At 34.8% G+C, this 21,060-nt stretch overlaps 2 protein-coding genes across 4 annotated transcripts; both read left to right on the forward strand.

Moving 5' to 3' along the window:
* Window positions 1–4,416: 4,416 nt before the first annotated feature.
* LOC120265577 (U-box domain-containing protein 33-like) lies at window positions 4,417–9,117 on the forward strand. The gene is made up of 8 exons (XM_039273514.1): window positions 4,417–4,772; window positions 5,195–5,313; window positions 5,775–5,884; window positions 6,315–6,774; window positions 6,981–7,115; window positions 7,273–7,827; window positions 7,926–8,648; window positions 8,737–9,117. Exons 1-8 carry the CDS (start codon window positions 4,499–4,501, stop codon window positions 8,917–8,919), a joined length of 2,559 nt encoding a protein of 852 aa, XP_039129448.1. The 5' UTR covers window positions 4,417–4,498; the 3' UTR covers window positions 8,920–9,117.
* Window positions 9,118–9,745: 628 nt separating this feature from the next.
* LOC120265398 (dol-P-Glc:Glc(2)Man(9)GlcNAc(2)-PP-Dol alpha-1,2-glucosyltransferase-like) lies at window positions 9,746–15,955 on the forward strand. 3 transcript variants are annotated; one of them, XM_039273282.1, is made up of 9 exons: window positions 9,746–9,905; window positions 10,023–10,111; window positions 10,194–10,527; window positions 10,688–10,931; window positions 11,357–11,494; window positions 11,603–11,807; window positions 12,039–12,181; window positions 12,265–12,583; window positions 12,683–13,259. In XM_039273282.1, exons 1-8 carry the CDS (start codon window positions 9,816–9,818, stop codon window positions 12,522–12,524), a joined length of 1,503 nt encoding a protein of 500 aa, XP_039129216.1. In that variant the 5' UTR covers window positions 9,746–9,815; the 3' UTR covers window positions 12,525–12,583; window positions 12,683–13,259. The 3 variants fall into 3 exon arrangements, with proteins under 3 accessions (XP_039129216.1, XP_039129215.1, XP_039129214.1); XM_039273281.1 differs by having other exon boundaries at window positions 9,747–9,905; window positions 10,658–10,931; XM_039273280.1 differs by lacking the exons at window positions 9,746–9,905; window positions 10,023–10,111; window positions 10,194–10,527; ... (2 more) ...; window positions 11,603–11,807; window positions 12,039–12,181 and adding exons at window positions 13,920–14,104; window positions 14,185–14,355; window positions 14,452–15,955 and having other exon boundaries at window positions 12,564–12,583; window positions 12,683–12,785.
* The last annotated feature ends 5,105 nt before the right edge of the window (window positions 15,956–21,060 follow it).

The following is a 21,060-nucleotide window of genomic DNA, read 5'->3' on the forward strand; positions in this document are numbered from 1 at the left end:
TCAATCTATTCAATTAGGAACAAATCCAAACATCATCTTCTCATCCAAATCCACAAATCAACAAATCAAAATCTCAACAAAAACAAGCTCAAACCCTAAAATTCAATGGATTGAATAAAAAGAACAGCATCAAATGGATCTCTTGGATCAGAAGCTCTTTAACTTAAAATGATGGAGAAAACTAAAATTAGGGATTTTGATTAAAAGGTTATAGTCTCTGAAGCGATAAATTGACTAAATAAATAAATAAATAAATGAAAATTTTCTTCATCTTCTCAGGGCTCAGACAATGGTTGATGGCGTTTTGCCTCGGGATCCGTCTTAGTTTTGGACACCAGAGGCAAACGAACGGTGATGGATATAAAGCGGAGGGAGATCCTATGGTAGTTATTCATTCCGCGCTGCTGTTTGACTTGGCGTTTTCGGTCAACAAAAGGCGAGTTGACTTTTGGACTGGTCGATGACTGCAGCCTTTCTAAGGACCTTGTAAACACCTGAAAGTGTTCAAAGAGCCCAAAGACTAGTTTTATATGTGATGTGATATACTTTCTTGATTGATGGATCTTTTGGTTTGCATGATCTTTTGTCAACATGTGTAAAAGTTTCTTTTAGTGGTTCTAACGTAGCAAAGTAATTATTTTGGTAAATTATAAATAGTGGTAATATTGTCAAAACATTTTTCTACCGTACTCAAACACCAAATGAATCAAAGAGTCTATGAACCTCTTTGGTTTTCAACATCGAGGTGGGTGCACTAAGAGCTGTAATGCTAGGATCAAACTGAGTAACTATTCCTCTTTGTTTCTCACATTGTGCTATAATGAACCGACCCTTATCTCTGACACTAGCCATTTTCTAAGTGTCATTTTATACTTTTTAATACTTATATCTTTTTGTCAAAACTATTATTTATCTTTATTTAGAACGTAAAGTTTATACCATAATTCTAATTTTTATAATAAAAATGTGATTTATTATTTCTTTAGAAATAAATAAATAATATTGAGTGTCACTGCACTTTTCAATGCTGTCAAAGTACTATTCATTTTGTTAGAACGTAACGTTTAGTTTTAATTCTAATTTTTGTAATAAAAGGTGTGATTTATCATTTTGTAGAAATAAATAAATAATATTGTAATAATATTATAATTATTGAACATCCTGATAAAACTCCCATGTTATTGTAAACATATAGGACACTAGATAGTTGGGCCCTAAATTGAATATAGTCGATTTCATTTTGGACCTTGAGGCTTGGGCTTGAGGCTTGGGCTTGGAAGATCGTACTATAAATGCTACTTAACAAGCAACAAAATTAACCTCAATACTTAAAATTAAATATAAACAAGGTAAGATTATTATATAAATATAAAAATTATTATTTATAATTATTTATATAATAATATACTAATAGTGTTTTAATTATTCAGCTTTGAAGAAGAGTAACTTGAGTTTTGAATCCATGACAAAAACAACACTATAATTCACATAACTTATTCAAGTTTTCTTCTTTCTATAATTCCACATCCTCCCTTTTTCTTTAGTAAAACTTCATTACTTTCTTTTAATGGAACACATAAAGGAGTTAATAAAAAAGTAACATTTTCCAAAACACATGTGCATGATATTTGTTTAAGTTTGAATCAATTAATGAATTGTTTTTGGTCTAGGTTAGACTCACTTGTTAGTTGTTTCATGGATGGCTAGTCAAAACCATGACTTCTCAACTTGGAAGCCATTGGTAGTGGTCCTCCAACATTGAAACATTGATTTTTTATTTTTATTTTTATTTTGGAGAAACATTGATGTTCTTTGATACTACATATTTCAATACAAGAAAAGTCATACTCCCATGCATTTCTTACCTAATAATCATTTTTAAATTTGATTTATATTTAATTATTTGATAATGATGTTTGTCTTGCTATAAATGCATAATTATTATCCAAAAATTTTTAAGCCACAAAAACACGAAGGTAGCATCCTTAACAATTAAGAGTGAAAAAATTCTAGGCGTTGTCTTATCAATTACCAAACAAATTCTTTTCTAACTTTGATTCAATGTATCAATTAAAGATAACAAAAACACTGTTTTATTTTTAAAAAAAAAGAAAAACAAAATTCTTTCAAGTCAAACCGTCCTTTTGGAATATAATTAAACGTGATACATGTTACTTTCGGAAAAAATCCAATACATGAAAATGACAATTTTTTTAACTAAAATATAATCGAATATGAATGCTAAGATGTATACATGCACAATAATAATGATAAATAAGATTGGAATATTAAAGCATAAACAATTTAGGTCGGAATTTCACATCCAATCATAATCTTGTTTATACACTCAATCAACACGCTCATTTATTTCATTTATTTATTTATATTTTACCTGAGTTTCTAAGATGACTTAAAAAATTTAACAAATAAGATATTTTCTATGCACTGGTTGGTAAAAGGTTCAATTGTCCAAGATTCTTTTTTTTTAATAATATTTTTCAAGACTATAAATGACCTCAAACATTGAAGAAAGTTCATTGAAATTTAACTAATATAATAAACACAATTTCATACCAAATAAATAAATATATAAATGACTTAATTAGATGAAGATGCCTTATGTTTCGCTGTGATTGGGCTTTGAAAAGTCAAAATAAAAGGAAAATAATTAATAAAAAAACTATATAAAATTTTTCTTTGATGATAAATAAACTATTTCAAATTAAAATGATAAATGTATTTTTAGTCACTAGTCATTATAAAGCCGCCAATTCAGGATAATTCCAAGCATATACTACAAAATCCTTCCAATTTTTCATGAAATCTTTGAAATAAAAAAATAATAATTAATTAGGTCCTTCACTATCAATACTATGACTAATAACAGAGATGGTGATATTTAGGTTGCTTGTGAGGTTGTTTCCGTAGATAGTGATAGATTGATTATACAATATGAATGTACGCGTCTGAGAGTTCTAAGAATGAACTGTGGGTGGTCCTTATATCCACGTATATACAAGCTCTATAAACAACAAAGAAGACATATACACACCCAGTCATCCTAATGACTAGTTGCTTATCTTGAATAATAGTAATAATAAAAATAACATTGATGGGGATACAAAATCATCATGTTTTTAATTTTTCCTTTTCTTTTCTTGATTAAAAATCTCACTAATACATTATTACATGTTTTTTCTAGTATAATTTTTTAGATTAGAAAGAGACCCTTTTACATTATTTCTCAATGATTTTTTTTTACAATAAATTATATTTGACTAGTGGGAAATGAAAGTTTGTTTTATATATATATATATATATATATATATATATAAATGATAAATTATCTTATGAAACTTGTAATTTAATCTTTTCAATTTAGACAATACAAAAAAAAAGGTATAAAATAAAAAAAAAATTAAATACGTGCATTGTTGTTAAAAGTAATTTATCATATTTAAATATTCTTAATAATATCATTTCATTTGTTATACTATAAGTGTTTAAAACTTTAAATTTTTGCCGACATCTTTTTTATAAAAAAAATTATCAATACTAAATGCCATTTATTCCACAGCATGTATCATGAGTAACTTTTTTGCAATCATTTCTAATTGACTACTTAAGCAAAATTAAATAACACTTTATTGACTAGTTTAACAAAATTGTGGCCATTTACTTTAATATGCTTCCCCATTTAATGCTCACTGATATATAATATAGTAAGAGAGATAACCTCAATATAACAAGAATAAAATCTTGAATTTGTGTTCCGAAATAATATAATAAATATTTATCAAAAGAGCCACCCTATTTATAAAATAATACAAATATATATATATATATAAATATTTGGATTTTTTTTCATTTATATGCTTTAAAAAATCACTATTAAATATATATATATATATATATATATATATATATATATATATATATATATATATATAATTTACATTTTCTATGGACATCTAATATTGATAAACAATATTTACAAAAATTTGACATTATTTTATTTATTACATCTTAATTTTAAAAATCAACAAAGACAATTTAGAATTTTTATTTTTACTATCATAACAAATTAATATTTATATAATTTATAATATATTTTAATGACACATAAGAAGTAGAAATATATATATGAAAAATTTTAATTTTAAATTATAAATGATATTTATTTTTATTAAGAGGTCATCCCATCTTTAGATGTAAAAAAAACCATATATATATATATATATATATATATATATATATTTTATATAAACTATTTTTTAATTATACACACACAAATATATATATATATATATATATATTATTTATAAAGATATAGAGATTATTTATTTAATAAATAAATAAATAAGACGAGGTCTCATTCTACGAAAGATCGACGATATTGCGAACATTTGCGAGGCAGTGCTCGATAGAGAGAGAGAGAGCTTTGTGTACAAAAGAGAGCCACTCCATCTCCTCCTCTTCCTCTCCCTCTCCCTCATTCATGGAGCTCCTTAGCCCCTCTTTGCCGCCGAATCCGGCCGCCGTACGCTTCGTCGGAACCCCTCCTCGAGTCCCTACCAGAAGCACCTTGAGCTCCCCCGTTGCCTCGCCATCTCCAAGGATCGTAGATGGCCCTGAGAATAGAGTCTACGTTGCTGTCGGGAAATCACCGGAGAAGACCGCCGCCTTGCTGAGATGGACTTTCCGGCGCTTCCGGTGCAAACAAGTGTGGATTGTCCACGTTCACCAACCTTCTTCGACGATCCCCACTCTTTGTTAGTCCCTTCATCCCCCTTCTCTTGTTTTGATCTTGTTAAAATTTCTCTCTTTTTTTTTATTATTGATTTTCCTCATCATCTATGAAATGCATCCATCTTGTTTGTTTTTTTTTTTCCAGTTCATGAATTTGGTTCTTAATTTTTTGGATCCATTGTGCTTTCTGGCAAGCTTGCATATTAGTGTTTTAATTTGTGGAATTTAGACATTTTAATCTAATTTCATGAGTCCTTAATCCGGTTTGAATTTGCTTTTGAATAGTTTGCGTCTCTTTTTATGATTCAAGTGAAAGTCAAAAAGTAATCATATAGCTTTTTCTGCTTGGTTTTGAATATTGTTTGATTATATGATTTTGTAATGGCTGTCTGTGATATACTTCATGCATTTTGATGATGATGTTGATGAATTATATGATTTGCAGTAGGAAGGCTTCCTGTGAGTCAAGCAAATGATGACCTTGTGTCTGCATACCGAAAAGTAGAGAGGGAAGACGCAAAGAAAGCTCTGTTGAGTTATTTAACCATCTGTTACCGAGAACAGGTGCCCTTTGTTCTGAAAATTATTTTTTTCTTTTCTTTAGTTAGAAAGTAGAACTGAATTATCACATGTGTTGCATGAAATTTTTGTGTTCAGACCTTTAACTTGATGTTTGTGAATATGATTGGGTTCATATTGAATATCAGTTATCAGAAGAATGTATGTAATTTCAAAATTTTCCAACTAACCACTGGATATACACATTTAATTTGGTGATGAGATTCGTCATAAATAATTTTTCTTAAATATCTGTTTAATAATTCCATATATATTTTGGATGAGGCTTTGTTGTTGTGTTTGAGGTGTTATTGGTAGAATCTTGTGTTTTAGAACTGATACTATTTGATGATAAATGGTCTTGCTGGGCTGAGTTTTACAGTTACTTGATTATGCAACAGTCTGGTTTTACATTATCCCCTTTTTTGTTCTTTTAAATGAATCTCTGAGGTAAATTGCCCTTGCAGGTTCAAGGAAAGATCATTATGACTGAGGCTGGACAGATTACAGAGGGAATTTTAGACGTGGTGACCAAGCATAAGATTCACAAACTTGTAGTGGGAGAAATACCAGATAGGTGAGTCTTCTATCATAAATCCTGACTCTGGTTTTACCATATGTGCCTCTCCAAGCGTCTATTCTATTGTATTAGAATTACAGATTGTTTCTGTATATGATCTATGGTAGACACTAGGAATTATAGCAAAGTTATGTCAGTGCATTACAAGAAAGGGATGTTAAAACGTTTAACGTACTGTGAATACGATTCGAGTGACTCGTTATGACTTATGAATGTTAATGTTGCTAAACTCTTATTTCTCTGTTTTGTATGCCCATGGTTTTACAATGAGCCTGAATATATTGGAGGGCGATACATTTTCTCATTGTTCTACTTTCCTTGAATATATTCAAAACATCTATCACATCAGTTCTGTTGGTTGATGTTATTCTTGCTCATTCTTTTTTTATGGATCTAAGGATTTATACTTGTAATGGTTTAACCTCAGCTGCTTCAAGGTAAAAGGGAGGTCCAGCTTGACAACTTATATTGCCAAAAAGGCTCCTCCTTTCTGTGAGATCTGGTTTGTAGCCAAAGGAAAGCTTGTCTGGGCAAAGGATGCCAGTGAGTTTGCAAATTCTGAGCTGACTGATTTTAGATCAGATACTTCTGTGATTGGGGATTCGGAAAGATACTCTTTAAGTTCCCTGCAAAGTCCTCTCAGTAAGGCCACTCTTCATGAAGAAGTTAGATGCAATTCTTTAGCCATGCGTGATCTAGCAGAAGAAGCTAGAAACATAGTCCTGAATAAAATACATGATGTGGAAATAGCTGTGTCTCCATCTATTTCCAGTACTGTGGATACTCCAAATCTTTGCGAGTCACGAAATTCAACATCTTTGGCCAGTGCATCTTCCTTTTTTGCTTCCCCTGTGGATGGCAGGTCCATGCCATCATTCAGCATCCAGGTAATTGTGGGGATGATCTCACTCTTGATGGATTACAATTTACAAGAGACACCAAACCAGCATGATCCCATCTATGTTAGGATACAATTATATAAATAGATAGCCAAATAATTTAAAAACTAGCCTAATGTAATATAGATAGATAATATCTCAATTCATCTAATGAGGATTTTCTGAAATCTTTTCCTCTGTTGTTTTTTTTGTAGGAGCCAGATATGGAAGTTTGGCACGAAATTATGGAATATTCAATGATGAACATCGGGCAATCAAAGCAACAGGCATTCACTGAATACAAGAAGTGCAAAGAATTGGAGGCAGAAATGGCCAAAGCTCTTTACAGGGTAATGTTCTAGACTGTTTACAAATAATTGCCTGATCTAGTTCCCATCATCAACTTGGGGAGATTGATTCTTGGCATACCATGTGTCCATCTTCTATATGTTAAAGACCATACCTGAAGGAGAATTCTTACACTAGTTAGCTTCACTCCTTGTGCAGGATAAAACTTTTGAGGCTGCTCTTCACCGGGAAACCAAATTAAGACGAGTCTTTGATGATGAACTAAGTGCTACCAAGAAAAAACAACAATTGCTTGTTCACCAAACAAATGAAACCACGAGAGAACTGGAAAACACCATGAGAAATGTAACTCTCCTTAATCAATATGCCCAAGAAGTTGCTCAGCAGAGAGATAATGCAGCTGAACAATTGGATCTCATCCAAGCATCTATAATGGCTCTGAACATTGACAATCAAAGTGTCCAAGCTGAGAGAGAGGCAGTCATTAAAAACCTTGAGGAGTGGAAATATAAGAACTCTGCTGGATTTCGTAGATGCAAAAGAGTTATTGATTATGGTGTTGATCATTTTAACTTCACGGAATTTTCATTTTCTGATCTGCAAGCTGCAACCTGTGAGTTTTCAGAGTGCTTTAAACTAGGAAAAGGGGGCTACGGATCTGTTGTCTATAAGGGAGAGATCCTTAGTAGAACTGTGGCAATTAAAAACTTAGATCCACATAATGTTTATGGTCAATCAGAATTTCAACAAGAGGTGCGATCGCCTTCTCTCTTATCAGAGAATTTATGTCTGAAACTTAAGATTCCTGTGTTGTTCTTTTTTTTTTAATAAAAAAATAAATTCTTGTGCAGGTTTATGTTCTTAGCAAACTGAGACATCCCCATCTGGTGACTTTGGTTGGTGTGTGCCCAGAAGCCCTGTCTCTTGTCTATGAGTATCTGCCCAATGGAACACTTCATGATCACCTATTTTGCCGAACTTCCATGACTCCATTAACCTGGAGGGTCCGTGCAAGCATTGCTGCTCAAATCTCAAGTGCGCTTCTCTTCTTGCACACATCCAAGCCTGAGAAGATCATCCATGGTGATCTCAAGCCTGAGAACATCTTCCTGGATTCCGACTTCAACTGCAAGATTGGTGATTTCAGAATTTGCCGTCTAGTTCCCCAGGAAACAAGACACTGTCCCTTGTTCTGCCGTATTACCAAGCCTCAGGGTCTATTCCCTTACGCCGATCCTGAGTGCCAAAAGACCGGAGACTTGACACCAAAATCTGATGCTTATGCATTTGGAATTATAGTCCTCCAGCTACTCACGGGAAAGCCCCCACTAGGCTTGGCCAGTGAGGTTCGCCGTGCAATCTCAACCGGGAAATTGCCATCTCTTCTTGATCAAACTGCTGGAGAGTGGCCTATATCTACAGCAACAAAGCTAGCAGAGATTGGGCTACAATGCGCAGAAGTGAATAGTCGGGACCGCCTTGAACTGACTCCCGTGGTTGTAAAGGAGTTGGAAGATTTGCACTCTATGGAGGAACGGCCCGTCCCGTCAATCTTTCTATGTCCAATTCTTAAGGCAAGTCTCAAAACATTCTTCTACAACCATCTAGATCCCAATGTCGATGAAAAGCATGTACTTACTTTATGTTCTTCAAATGTTGCAGGAAATCATGCATGATCCGCATGTGGCTGCAGATGGTTTCACTTATGAAGGAAGTGCACTGCGGGGGTGGTTCCAAGATGGCTGGAAAACTTCTCCGATGACCAATCTGAAACTAGAACACTTGAATCTTATTCCTAATAATGCTCTCAGGATTGCCATCCAGGACTGGCTTTGCCAGCCTTGAATCCAAATTACTAAGCATCTTCCCTGTATTATATCCATTGTAGCCTATAGTATGTTTACGGCAATGTACATATGTTGTATGAATGTAATAGGGAAGCTATCAAGATTCAGAATATAACAGTGTTATAGGCTTCATCCAAATGGTCTTGTATACAGATGATTTTTTCTTCATTTATGATTTTTATGTATTTATTTCAGCTATTTATTTCAATAAAAATTCTTCCTTGAGATTTCTACTTTTTATATACCAAGGCATGGTGATTGTAATTCTTTTGAGGGTTAATTGTTGATGAACTCCTTGAGTTTATTTTACTTAAAAAAAACATCAAATTTTATTTAAGAAAACAGAAATTTTGTTCCTTCCACCAAAAAGCTCCCCAATTTTACAACTAAAGCTATTTTTATTCATTAAAAATAAAAAATTATTTATTTATTTTTTTTAGAAATGTGGATAAATAATAATTTATTGAAAAAAAAGCAACAAAAACACACACAAATAGCACGCTAAACCAAAAACTAGAAAAAAAACCTAATAACATCCACCGGTGAATAAGAACAGACAAAACAAAAGAACAACAAAATAAAAAAAAAACAACGAGACATCACTTCAGGGGCGCCATGATCACAATCGATATCCGGAGTACTATCATCAATAGTTGCTAGTGAACCAACGAAGACGCAACAAGAGCTTCATCAAGCTTAGTTTTTTTTTGTCGTCTGCATTATTATTATTTTTTTAAACAAAGAAAATTTGAAATTTTAATAAAGGACATTAGGAAAGGCGAAATATAATAAAACTTGAGGGGGTTTTTGAAATTATAAAAATTGAAAATAAAAACGCCCAACCTGCTTACCTTAACAGAATCGCCCGCGTGATCCCAGGCTCCGGAGAAGGAGATGGCGAGGGTGGCGTTGGCGGCCATGGTGAGCTTATGGATCATCCCCATCTCCATTCTCGTCAATCGAATCGTCCCGGAACCCTATATGGTACTCTTGCATAGCATCAATCTTTCTCCTTTCTTGTTTCCATGATTTGATCTTCAATGCACCGAAGGTGTTTGTGTTTATGCCTCTGAGACCTCGCTACCTCTTCTTGTGGTGTAGGACGAGATATTCCACATCCCTCAAGCTCAATGCTACTGTCGGGGTGGCTTTAGCACTTGGGATCCCATGATCACTACCCCTCCTGGCCTGTGTGTTCTGGTTCTTCGAATTGGGAGACCATTTGTGTGGCTTATTGTGAATTTGACTGTGATTCGTTGTGCGTTGTTGCAGGTACTACCTTTCATTAGGGTACATTGCATCTTTGTTTCCGGTCATGTGGTTTGCAAAGGTAGTGCAGTCATTCCCTGATTTGTGCTCAGTTGCTGTGCTTCGATCCACCAATGGTGTCATGGCGATCTTGTGTAGTGTTATTTTGTATGATTTGATTAGGTTTTTGAGACCTGGTATTGGTGAGAAGAAGACGATGGTGTATGCCATGGTGATGGCCTTGTATCCACTTCACTGGTTCTTCACTTTTCTATATTATACAGATGTGGCTTCATTGGCTGCTGTTCTTGCGATGCACTTGGCTTGTTTGAAGAGGCATTATTGGGTTAGTGCAATGGTATGTGTTGAACTTCCGAAAGCTTTACTCTAAACTATAGAAAATAATTGGAAGCTGCATTTTTGCTAGTAGTTGAGTTGACAGGTGCAATCTATTGTTTCAGTATCCAATAATTTTTACGATTGTGCAGCTTGGTTCTTTGTCTATTCTTTTTCGGCAGACAAATGTGGTGTGGATGATGTTTGTTGCAGCGGATGGAGCTATGAATTACATTGAGGATTTCAATAGAAGTGATGGAGTTCAGAAGGATCAGAGACCTTTCGTTGAGGAAAGCGATGCCGTAACAAATAATAGAAGTGGCACAGGAACTTCAACGATGAGGAGAAGAAGAATCAAGGGCTCTAGCAAGGATGCAAGTCTGTCTAATTCTGAAACTGACAATAATGTCACTTACCAGACTCAAGGTTCCTCCTTTTTTTTTTTACTCCCTCAAACTTACGTATGTTTCTATTCATTGCATCTCTATGTTTTTCATGTGTTTCAAAGATTAAAACATTCCTTGTTTATCTGTTGTAACTCATTTACATTGCGTAGGAACATCAATCTTTTGTGGCAAAATAACAAATGTCTTATTTCTTTGGCAACATAAACTTGGATAGTCTATAAGTGTCTCATTTTTAACCAAGATTTTAATTTTCATGGCGTGTTCCTCTTTTATCTGATGTACTTGGATCCAGTTGTATAAAATTCTCAAACCTTATACTTTTATTCTCTCTGCCCTAATTATAAACCTTCCTTATCTTTGCATCTCAAATTAAAACTTTCCTGTCCTGAAGTCACAATTTCTGATATAAGAATGCTGATGTCACAAGAAAAAACACTTCCACAGGTTTTTTTGACGAGATCAGAGACATAGTTTTGAGACTATGGTGGCTGAAGCGAGAAGTCTTGGCTGCTTTTGCCCCTTTCATTGTGGTGGTAGTGGCCTTTCTGGCTTTTGTCATCTGGAATGGGAGTATTGTTCTCGGTGATGGGCGCAACATCTCTCTTCTGACTATTTTTTATTTGGCTTTCTTATATGCAACATATTCATAAATTCTAAATAATTAATATACCTGAACTTTTGATACTACAGGTGCAAAAGAAGCTCACACGGTTTCTCCACACTTGGCCCAGATGCTATATTTTGGGCTTGCTTCTGCAGCTGCTCTTGCCCCAGTACATTTCACCTTGAAGCAAGTTGGGACACTGTGCCAATGGCTTATGAAGAAAAGGATTCTTGGTTTACTCCAAATGCTTGTGGCTCTAACTATAGGGCTCATGGTAGTGCATTTCTTCAGGTCAGGCATCCAGTCATGTCAAAAACTTGTGCGACTAGTTTTGAGTTCCTATAAGTGGATCTAGGTTCTTATCTAAGGATTGCTTGCATACACTTTAAAAGTAGTTCATTCTTGTGGAGGGTACAAATGGTCCTGAATTGGCGTTTCATAGTTTATTAAAAGAGCTGATTTTGCATTACCCCCTTGTTTTATATAATGCAATGCTTCAAAATATTTAATTTGTCCATGCAGCATTGCCCATCCATACCTTTTGGCAGACAACAGGCATTATCCTTTTTATGTCTGGAGGAAAGTCATCCAAGCTCACTGGTTAATGAAATATCTTCTAGTGCTTGTTTATGTCTACTCATGGGTCTCCATCATCATCATACTAGGTCTGTTACAATGCTTAAACCATTATTTGATTTATTTATTATATTGTAACTTGCAAAACTAACCTTCTCTCAATTATTTACAGCAAGAAATCAGAAACGTTTCTGGGTATTATTATTCATTGCAGCCACCGCAATGGTGCTCATCCCGGCACCACTTATCGAGTTCAGATATTTTACCATTCCATTTTATCTCATGCTTCTTCATTCTCGGGTCAGCGATAATCTCAGTTGGCTGGTTATGGGGATCTTGTATATATTTGTAAATATATTCACAATGGCGGTTTTCTTGTTTCGGCCTTTCCATTGGGATCATGAACCTGGAACTCAGAGGTTTATATGGTAGTTACAAAGTTAAGCTAGGGAACTGGCGGCTATCATGCCTTACTCTTTGCAAGTTATAAGGTAAAAACTCATTGTCCATTTGTGTGTGAATGAAAATTTGGTTGCTAGAGCATGCTTGCTTATATGAAAACATGGCTTTTGCTTGGAATTAAATTGCAGGACATATCAAATTGACTCAGAAAAGATTGATTTACAAGGCTTTATAAGATGAAGATTTTGTGATGAACTTTCCACTAATCAGCTCTTCTTGATGCACACTGAGGTCCAGTACACATGATATGTATTTGTTGGTGTTGCATATGTGCTTTCTTGGTTCTACTTTATGCTTTTGCTGTATTTTTTAGATAGACAGATCTTTGGAATATTTTCTTAACTTTCTTGGACTTCAAAGTTTCTCATTTTGTGCCGTATCTTCTATATATTATATTATTCCAATGTTCATTAATATTTAGTCATTATGGAGAAGGCTCTTCTGGACAATGAGTTTCCTTAAAGCCTCCTTTGACTTCTACCGAGTTAATACCAACCAATTCCTCAACTATTAGCTGAAGCACCAGCTGTGTACTTTACGGCGCTTGCTCCATTTTCTTCATCCATACATGCATGAAGAAAATGAAGAAAAGTAAACGCCCCAAAGTCAACCCATCAACCTTCCTCTCTGCATCTCTGCATGCATATATGCATGCATTTCTTCTCTTCCAGATAGAAAACAAGTAGTAGTATCAGTAGCCATGTCCCTCCTTTACTTGTTAGTGTTCTTCTTCTTCTTCTTCTTCATAGTAGCAGCATCATCCTTGAATAACACATTACCAGGTTGTCAAGACAAGTGTGGTAACCTCACTATCCCCTACCCCTTCGGCCTCTCCACCGGCTGCTACCTCCCCGGCTTTGACATCAGATGCAACCACTCTACTACCCCTCCGAAAGCCTTCCTCCACACCGGCAACATTGAGCTTGTCTCCATATCTTCCGACAGTCTTACCGTCAACTCCTCCATCGCCCGTGACTGCTACCAACCTCTCAACTTCTCTACTGCCTGGTCCACAGCCTGGATTGATGTCACCATACTCCCTTACACCTTCTCCAACACTCGCAACAAGTTCACTGCCCTTGGCTGTGACACTGTTGCCCTGAATTACCAGTCCTCCATTGATGACTACTCTAGTGGTTGTGTCTCCTTCTGCAATGATCCTTCTGTCATCATCAATGGCACCTGTTCTGGCATTGGCTGTTGCCAGACTTCCATCCCCAAGGGTCTCAAACGGCTCGAGACCATTATTCGGAGCTTGAGAAATCATACTACTACTTGGACTTTCAGTCCTTGTAGTTATGCTTTCTTGGTTGATCAAGATGAGTATATGTTTCAAGCTTCAGATCTTACCTCTTTCTTTGACAGGACTACAGTGCCTGTGGTGCTTGACTGGGCTATTGGGAATTCAACATGTGATGCTGTTGTTGGCTCGCCGGATTATGCTTGCGGGGAGAATTCTTACTGTGTGAACTCCACCAATGGACCGGGTTATCGGTGTAGCTGCATGAATGGATATCAAGGGAACCCTTATCTTGCTCATGGATGCCAAGGTATTCGTGCATGCGTGTATATACATATATTTATTTGTTTGGATTTGTTTGATTGTGTTAATTGATGGTGTGGGTTGTAGATGTGAATGAGTGTGAGGATCCAGACTCAAATGGCTGTTCTGAGATCTGTGTAAACACTCCTGGAAGCTATACTTGTTCATGTCCTCGCGGATACCATGGTGATGGGAAGAAGGTTGGCATTGGCTGTATCAAGGATACAAAGAAATTTCCAGTTGTTCAAGTTGTTCTAGGTTTGTTGATTTGATCGATGAAATCATCTTATTAAAGAGTTTAGATGATCTTTAATTAATTAATTAGAGTTTGCTAACAAGAACATTTGAATGTAGGTTGTGGACTGGGATTCTTGTTCTTTATTGTGAGTGGTTCATGGTTGTTCTGGGGAATGAAGAAGAGAAAGAAGATACAGCTGAAAGAAAAGTTCTTCAAACAAAATGGAGGTTTGCTGCTGCAACAGCAGCTTTCATCACATGAAGGTAATGCAGAGTCTGCCCGAATCTTCACGGCCGAGGAGCTGGAACAAGCAACAGATAACTACAGCGAGAACAGGATCATCGGCCGTGGAGGTTATGGTACTGTCTACAAAGGCATCCTCCCGGATAACAGAGTTGTCGCCATTAAGAAGTCCAAAGTCATGGATGAGAGCCAGATAGAGCAGTTCATCAATGAAGTGATCATTCTTTCCCAAGTGATTCACAAGAATGTGGTTAGGATCTTGGGCTGTTGTCTTGAAACACCAGTGCCATTGCTTGTCTATGAGTATGTGCCTAATGGAACAGTTCACCATCACATCCATGGCCAGCCTGGCTCAATTTCATGGGACGCTCGTCTTAGGATCGCGGTGGAGACTGCCAATGCACTGTCCTACCTTCACTCTGCAACTGCAAGGCCGATCTTTCACAGAGATGTCAAGTCCGCAAACATTCTTGTTGACAACAACTACATGGCTAAAGTATCAGATTTTGGAGCTTCAAGGTTGATACCATTAGACAGAGCTCAGATAACCACTCTGGTGCAAGGAACACTGGGATACTTAGATCCTGAGTACTTCCAAAGTGGACAATTAACAGAGAAGAGCGATGTTTATAGTTTTGGAGTAGTACTCGCTGAGCTCTTGACAGGGGAGAAGCCGATTTCCCATTCAAGACGACAAGAAGAGCAGAACCTCGCGATATATTTTCTTCTAAAGATGAGGGCAGACTTGTTGTTTGATATCTTAGAAGCAAGAGTTAAGAATGAAGGAAGCCGAGAGCAGCTGCAGGGAGTGGCTGAGGTGGCAAAGAAATGCCTTAAACTCAAAGGGGAGGAGAGGCCAACAATGAACATTGTGACGTTAGAACTTGAGCGTTGGAGAGGTCAAGTGAACAGGCATGGATTGTTGTCACATGATGAGCAGCATGAAGAAGTTGAGAGCTTGACTAGGAGCAGAGATGAAAGCCGGCCTGGTGGAGGATCATCGAGGTTTTATACTGCAAATCATGATATCAGGGACGAAAGATCGAATGGAGGATCAACGAGGTTTTACACTGCAAGTCATCATGAAAACAGAGATGCAAATTCTAATGATGAATCATCAACAGCAACAAGGTATTTCACTACCACCATGACTGGAGATGCAAACTTGGATGCTCATATAATGTTATCAATGGCAATGCACAGGAGGTGATTAACACTGAACATGAATAGCAAACTTGTCTTCCATTGTCTTGTTATATGAACTTTTATCACTGTATTCTGAAATTAATTTCAAGTTTCTTAGAATTCACTATGAACTCCTCATACTCATAAAGGAAGTAAAAACAGATCATCAATTGAATGAGTGGCACCATTTGACTTGGAATCAGTAATGTCACTCTGCACAAAATTATAATCCAAACAATGAAGCTGCTTCAGAGAAGTTTCAGGGAGTGCTTGACTTTCCTCACCCACCTTCGTTATCTTTATCATGGTTTGCTTGTTAATGAGAAGACATGCAAGCCTTGTCTATGATTAAGTTGCAATATTTGAAATAATTATGCATGGATAATGTCTGCTAATCCATACTTGACTTTGAACTGTTAAGTAAGCCTTACATGTGCCAGCTTTTGCCCAGCATATGACTTTTGTTTAGTACTTTATTAGGAGTACATTAATAGAGACATTAGTCCTTGGATAAGAACCACTTAATCACAATCAATGGATTAAGGCCACCACCAAACAGCATTTAATTCTTAATACAAAACTCTGAATGGCATGAACAAGGCAAAGTATCAGCATTGACTTTTCTCTTTCTTTACTCCTCAGTTTTCATGCCAATTCAAAGTAAACGCAAGGGTGTGGACACTCATTGCATGGCAGAAGGTTGGAAGTGGCCAACCTTCTTCACAATTGTTTAATGGCAGATGCCAATAAGTCAGCAAGCTATTATTTTGTGCTATTATAATGGAATACCTCTTGTCTGCTATTGTGATCTTGAACAAGTTAACTGTTATAAATTGGTCTCCAGCGTCATTAATATTGACTTCACAGGTAGTTGGATCACCTTCTTCTGTCATGATAATACCAAATGTTGCTATTGGCTCTGGTTCTAGTATTTTGCATGTTGCCAGGTCTTCATTCATAGACACTTGTTTAATTAAGAGTTATGATGCAAACCTCATTGTTTTGGAGAATTATGTTAGGACATTCATGAGTTTTGAGTTTTGAGTTTTTAGAGGACTTAAAGGTTCCATTGCTTGTCTCTGAGTATGTATTGAATGACAGTCTCCTGCCATCTCTACAGACCTGGAAACTTTGCATCTCTTTTCTGGGAACAAGATTGAGAATAGCCTGTGAAACTGCAGGTGCAATCACAAGACCAATAATTCACAGAGATGTCATGAAGTCATCAAACATACTGTTAGATCAAAACTACACTGCTAAAGTCTCAGACTTTGGTGCATTCAGAGTGATGCCAATGGATAAAGATTATGGCCTTGGATTGGCATTAGTGTTAGAGCAGGCAAAGAGGTTAATGAAGGGACATTAGGATACTTAGATGCAGAGTACTTCCATAACAGTGAAGGAAGTGGCTGGTGAGTTAGAGCAGGCAACCAGGTTAATGAAGGAGGTGGCTGCTTCTAGTGGTGGGCACCGGCCGGTTAACCGGCCCGACGGACCCAACCCACAGGGTTGCGGTTCATCGGCCCTGACCCGGACACGGCTCGGCAAAGGTGTAGAACCTGCCGAGCAGAGTTGACCTGTCTGACCCGGTGGATTGGTTTGGGTCCGCCGAGTCGGTTTGACCTAACCATTAAAAAAATAAAAAAATTTTAAAAAAAATTCCAATAATTTCAGAAAAATAAAAAAAAAAATACCAAACGGGGTCTAACCCGGCGGGTTGACCAAGCTGGCCAACTAATAATCGGCCCGTCAACAGGACGGGCCAGTTACGGTTCATTGAAATTACCCACCGGGTCATTGACCTGGTGGACTGGTTACAGGTAAGGCTGGGTAACTTGATTTGGCCTGTGCCTACCTCTAGCTGCTTCTGATTGAATAAATAAATTCACTAGTTAAATTGAAGAGCTTTCATTGAGATTGACAGGGAAAATAAACTCTTTTGAGTTTTTTTTTTCTTATTTAATAAAATGAATAAATTACTAATGTTTTAAAAAGAAGTGGATCCTTTGAGTTTAGTTTGCAGGAAGGTTGTTTTATTTTTAATAAAATAGATAAATCACACATATTATACTAGAAATAAAATAAAGAAAAAAGCATATCAAAACTGAATATGATATAAAATAAGGAGAGTTAAAAAAAAAATTAACTAGCAACTTACAGTACATTAATAATAAAAATAAAACATTAAAGGCACCACGTGAGATATTAAGAAAAAAAACATATTATGACACAAAATATAAAAGGAGTGAGAAAACAAAAAAGAACAAAGTAATTAAACTCTAATATTCTTGCTCAAATATTTATTAGTGCCAAACGATTGATTTAATGATATTTAATATTAAAAAACTAATAATATTTAATTATGTGCTTTCTCCTTGATTCTAACAAGAACTTACAGATAATTTTTTCCCAATATTTTGACATTATATATAGGTGGGGTTGCTAGTTTGAATTTGATTATGTTTTTCGTACAAATTGAAAATTTACGGTAAAAATCAGACTTATTGACGTGTTGGGATGAGCCGACCTATGGATTAACTCGTTGACTTAGAAAATGTCTGTCAAATGTTGTAAAAGTCTATATATATATATTAAAGTAGAGAAAATGATTTGATATCCAAGAATACTATTGAAGTTGTGAGAGTAATTTTTTTTTGTCTTTTTAAATTTAAATTCTGATTTGAATTTTTCAAAATAAATTTAGTTTGATTAACATTTTTGTCTTAATGTTTTAAAGCATATTTGAACCAAACTTTGATTAGATTCACAAAATTTACCTTGACTAGAATTTTTCCTTATTAAATATAATTTTGTTATTTATTCACGTTTATATATATATGATTTTTAATTTAATTTTTTATTTTAAAAAAAAATAGGAAAACTATATTTACTAAAACCAAAAAAGTACAGCAGAGGGGAGTACTACAAACACAACACCTACACATTAAAAAAACTACAATTTTATTTTTTTTAAAAAAAAGAAATAAATCACATTATTTATTAAAAATAAAAAAATAAAATAACACCCAGAAGTGTTTTATATAGTACAATTAAATAAAAGACAGATCCATCAGAAGTGAAATTCAAAAATTGCGAAAATAAAACAAAACAAAATAACAAAGACAACTCTTGAAGGTGTATGAGATGGGGGTAGTCACCAAGCTTGACTGCCACGTCTGTTAAAGTTTTGGTTAATTAAATTACTGCTTGGTTTTCCTAAATCTTATTAGATTAGTTAAATTAATACCTGCAGGACTATAAAGCAACATGAAATTTTAGGGAATGACCGGATTGTTTTTCACTTTCTATTCAAAAGCCATTTAAAAAAAAAATGGTATTAGAATTTCCGTGAAATGCTGACTTGAAACCAAAGTTTGGATTTGTATACTTTTCAAATGCAACTTCTTCATGACCTTGAGGTTCTTCTCACTTTCCAAAACCAATAATCACGTTCATAAGAAGTAAAAAGGAAATATATATATATATATATATATATAAAAGGGTTTCTGTGAACGTACACAGACGTCCACAGACAGCAACAGTAGGATTAAGATAATGCGCAGTGAGAGCTAATTTTGTGTTATTAATTTTGGAAAAAACTATTCATCCTATTTTTTTTAATGTGCACTGTTTATAAACACAGTGTTACTGTTTAATGAATAGTACAAAACTGTTGGATTGAAATCCAACGGCCCAAAGCAACATTCATAGATTATGAATATATGAACGTGTGTAGAGGAACGGCTCATATATATATATATATATTTCTCAAACATCCTCTATTAATTCTGGTTTTAAAATACCATAAACAGAACTATTTGTTACTCATGTAAATATTTATATTATTAGCCCAATGTAACTAAATACAAGGTTTTTATTATAAAAGGAAAAGACTTTTGAATAGTAACTATAAGAAAGAATATTCACTTACCTTCAGAGAGAACAAAATAATAACAATTTAATATAAAACCAAGCATATATATTTTTATAATAAATATACCATAAAAATAACATACATTTTTCATTATTCCTTGGAGAATCGGCCATCAGTTCAGCTTGTGAGTGGTCCTCACTGTGGACCAGAAAAAACTCTAGGCTTAAAAATGCCCTCATAAACGGGTATGTCATTAATGGTCCAACTTAGACTTTGAACCAAACGACTCTTGACTCCAAACCCTTAACCCCAACTAAACTCAACCCAATGCTTTTTAAATATTTTTTTATGTCACAAATTAAAAAAAAACGAAAAAAAATAAACAAATCGCTTAAAATGAATGGATTAAATTAAATGTAACCATAAATCACCAACATTAGCTAGCTATCGTTGACATGGCAGAACGGTAAGCTATTTGTTTCCTATCTAAAAGTTCAAGGATTTAACTCTCTCCCAAATCCCAATGTATGATTGAGACCTAAATAAATATACATGTGAGGTGACTTATTTGATCATTTGTTTTAGCCATATAGAGAAGTAAATTCAGCGATTTGCTTAGCAAAAAAAATATTCTTTTTTTTGGCAAATGAATGGATCCAGAATCCTTCATCGATCATCATCATATCACAATCTTTGATAAAGCTCATGAGTACAATAGTCTGAAAATCAACTATATATGATATAAACCTTAGAGAAAAAAGAAAACAAAAAGTCTCAACTTCATCTGAAAATAGCACAGGCCCATCATTCCATATAAATTCGTGACTAGCATAATGATCCATTCTAAATTTGTTACTATTTATCCCATCTTTTTTTCCCATGGAGCTGATGATCCATTCTCACTATTTTTTAAAAAAATTATAATTTTTCCAATTTTATAAATTTTCATATTAGGTTAATATATTTTTAGGTGTTTGATAAGTCATTTTAATTAGTGTACCATTAGGTTTGTTTATTTTTTGATAAGCTCTTAATAGAACGACACTTATTTTTTTTGTTAAAAAAAAGTTTACAGTGAAATTAAGGCAAAGTTAAATGTTTTTAACCAAAACGAGTGCACAAGTCTCTCAGTAGAGCAAATGGGGTCATGGGCCTCATGGCCCATATACACATGAAAGCTGGACCCCTCGTATATAATCGTAACCCACTCTTTATCCTCATTTATGATTCAAATTCTCATTATTTATGAAGGGTGCGTTTGATGCGTAACTAAGTACAGTATAAGCAGTACAGAATAAAAAAAAGTAGTTGTGGTACATCTCAAACTATTTGTGCTTATCTTGTTTGATATCTTATGGATAGCACAAAAATTTTTGAACTGTTCTTTGTTTGATTTCTACAAGTATTGGATAAATTATTGTAA

This window comes from Dioscorea cayenensis, chromosome 7 (genome assembly GCF_009730915.1).
Source record: "Dioscorea cayenensis subsp. rotundata cultivar TDr96_F1 chromosome 7, TDr96_F1_v2_PseudoChromosome.rev07_lg8_w22 25.fasta, whole genome shotgun sequence".
Lineage (NCBI taxonomy): Eukaryota > Viridiplantae > Streptophyta > Magnoliopsida > Dioscoreales > Dioscoreaceae > Dioscorea > Dioscorea cayenensis.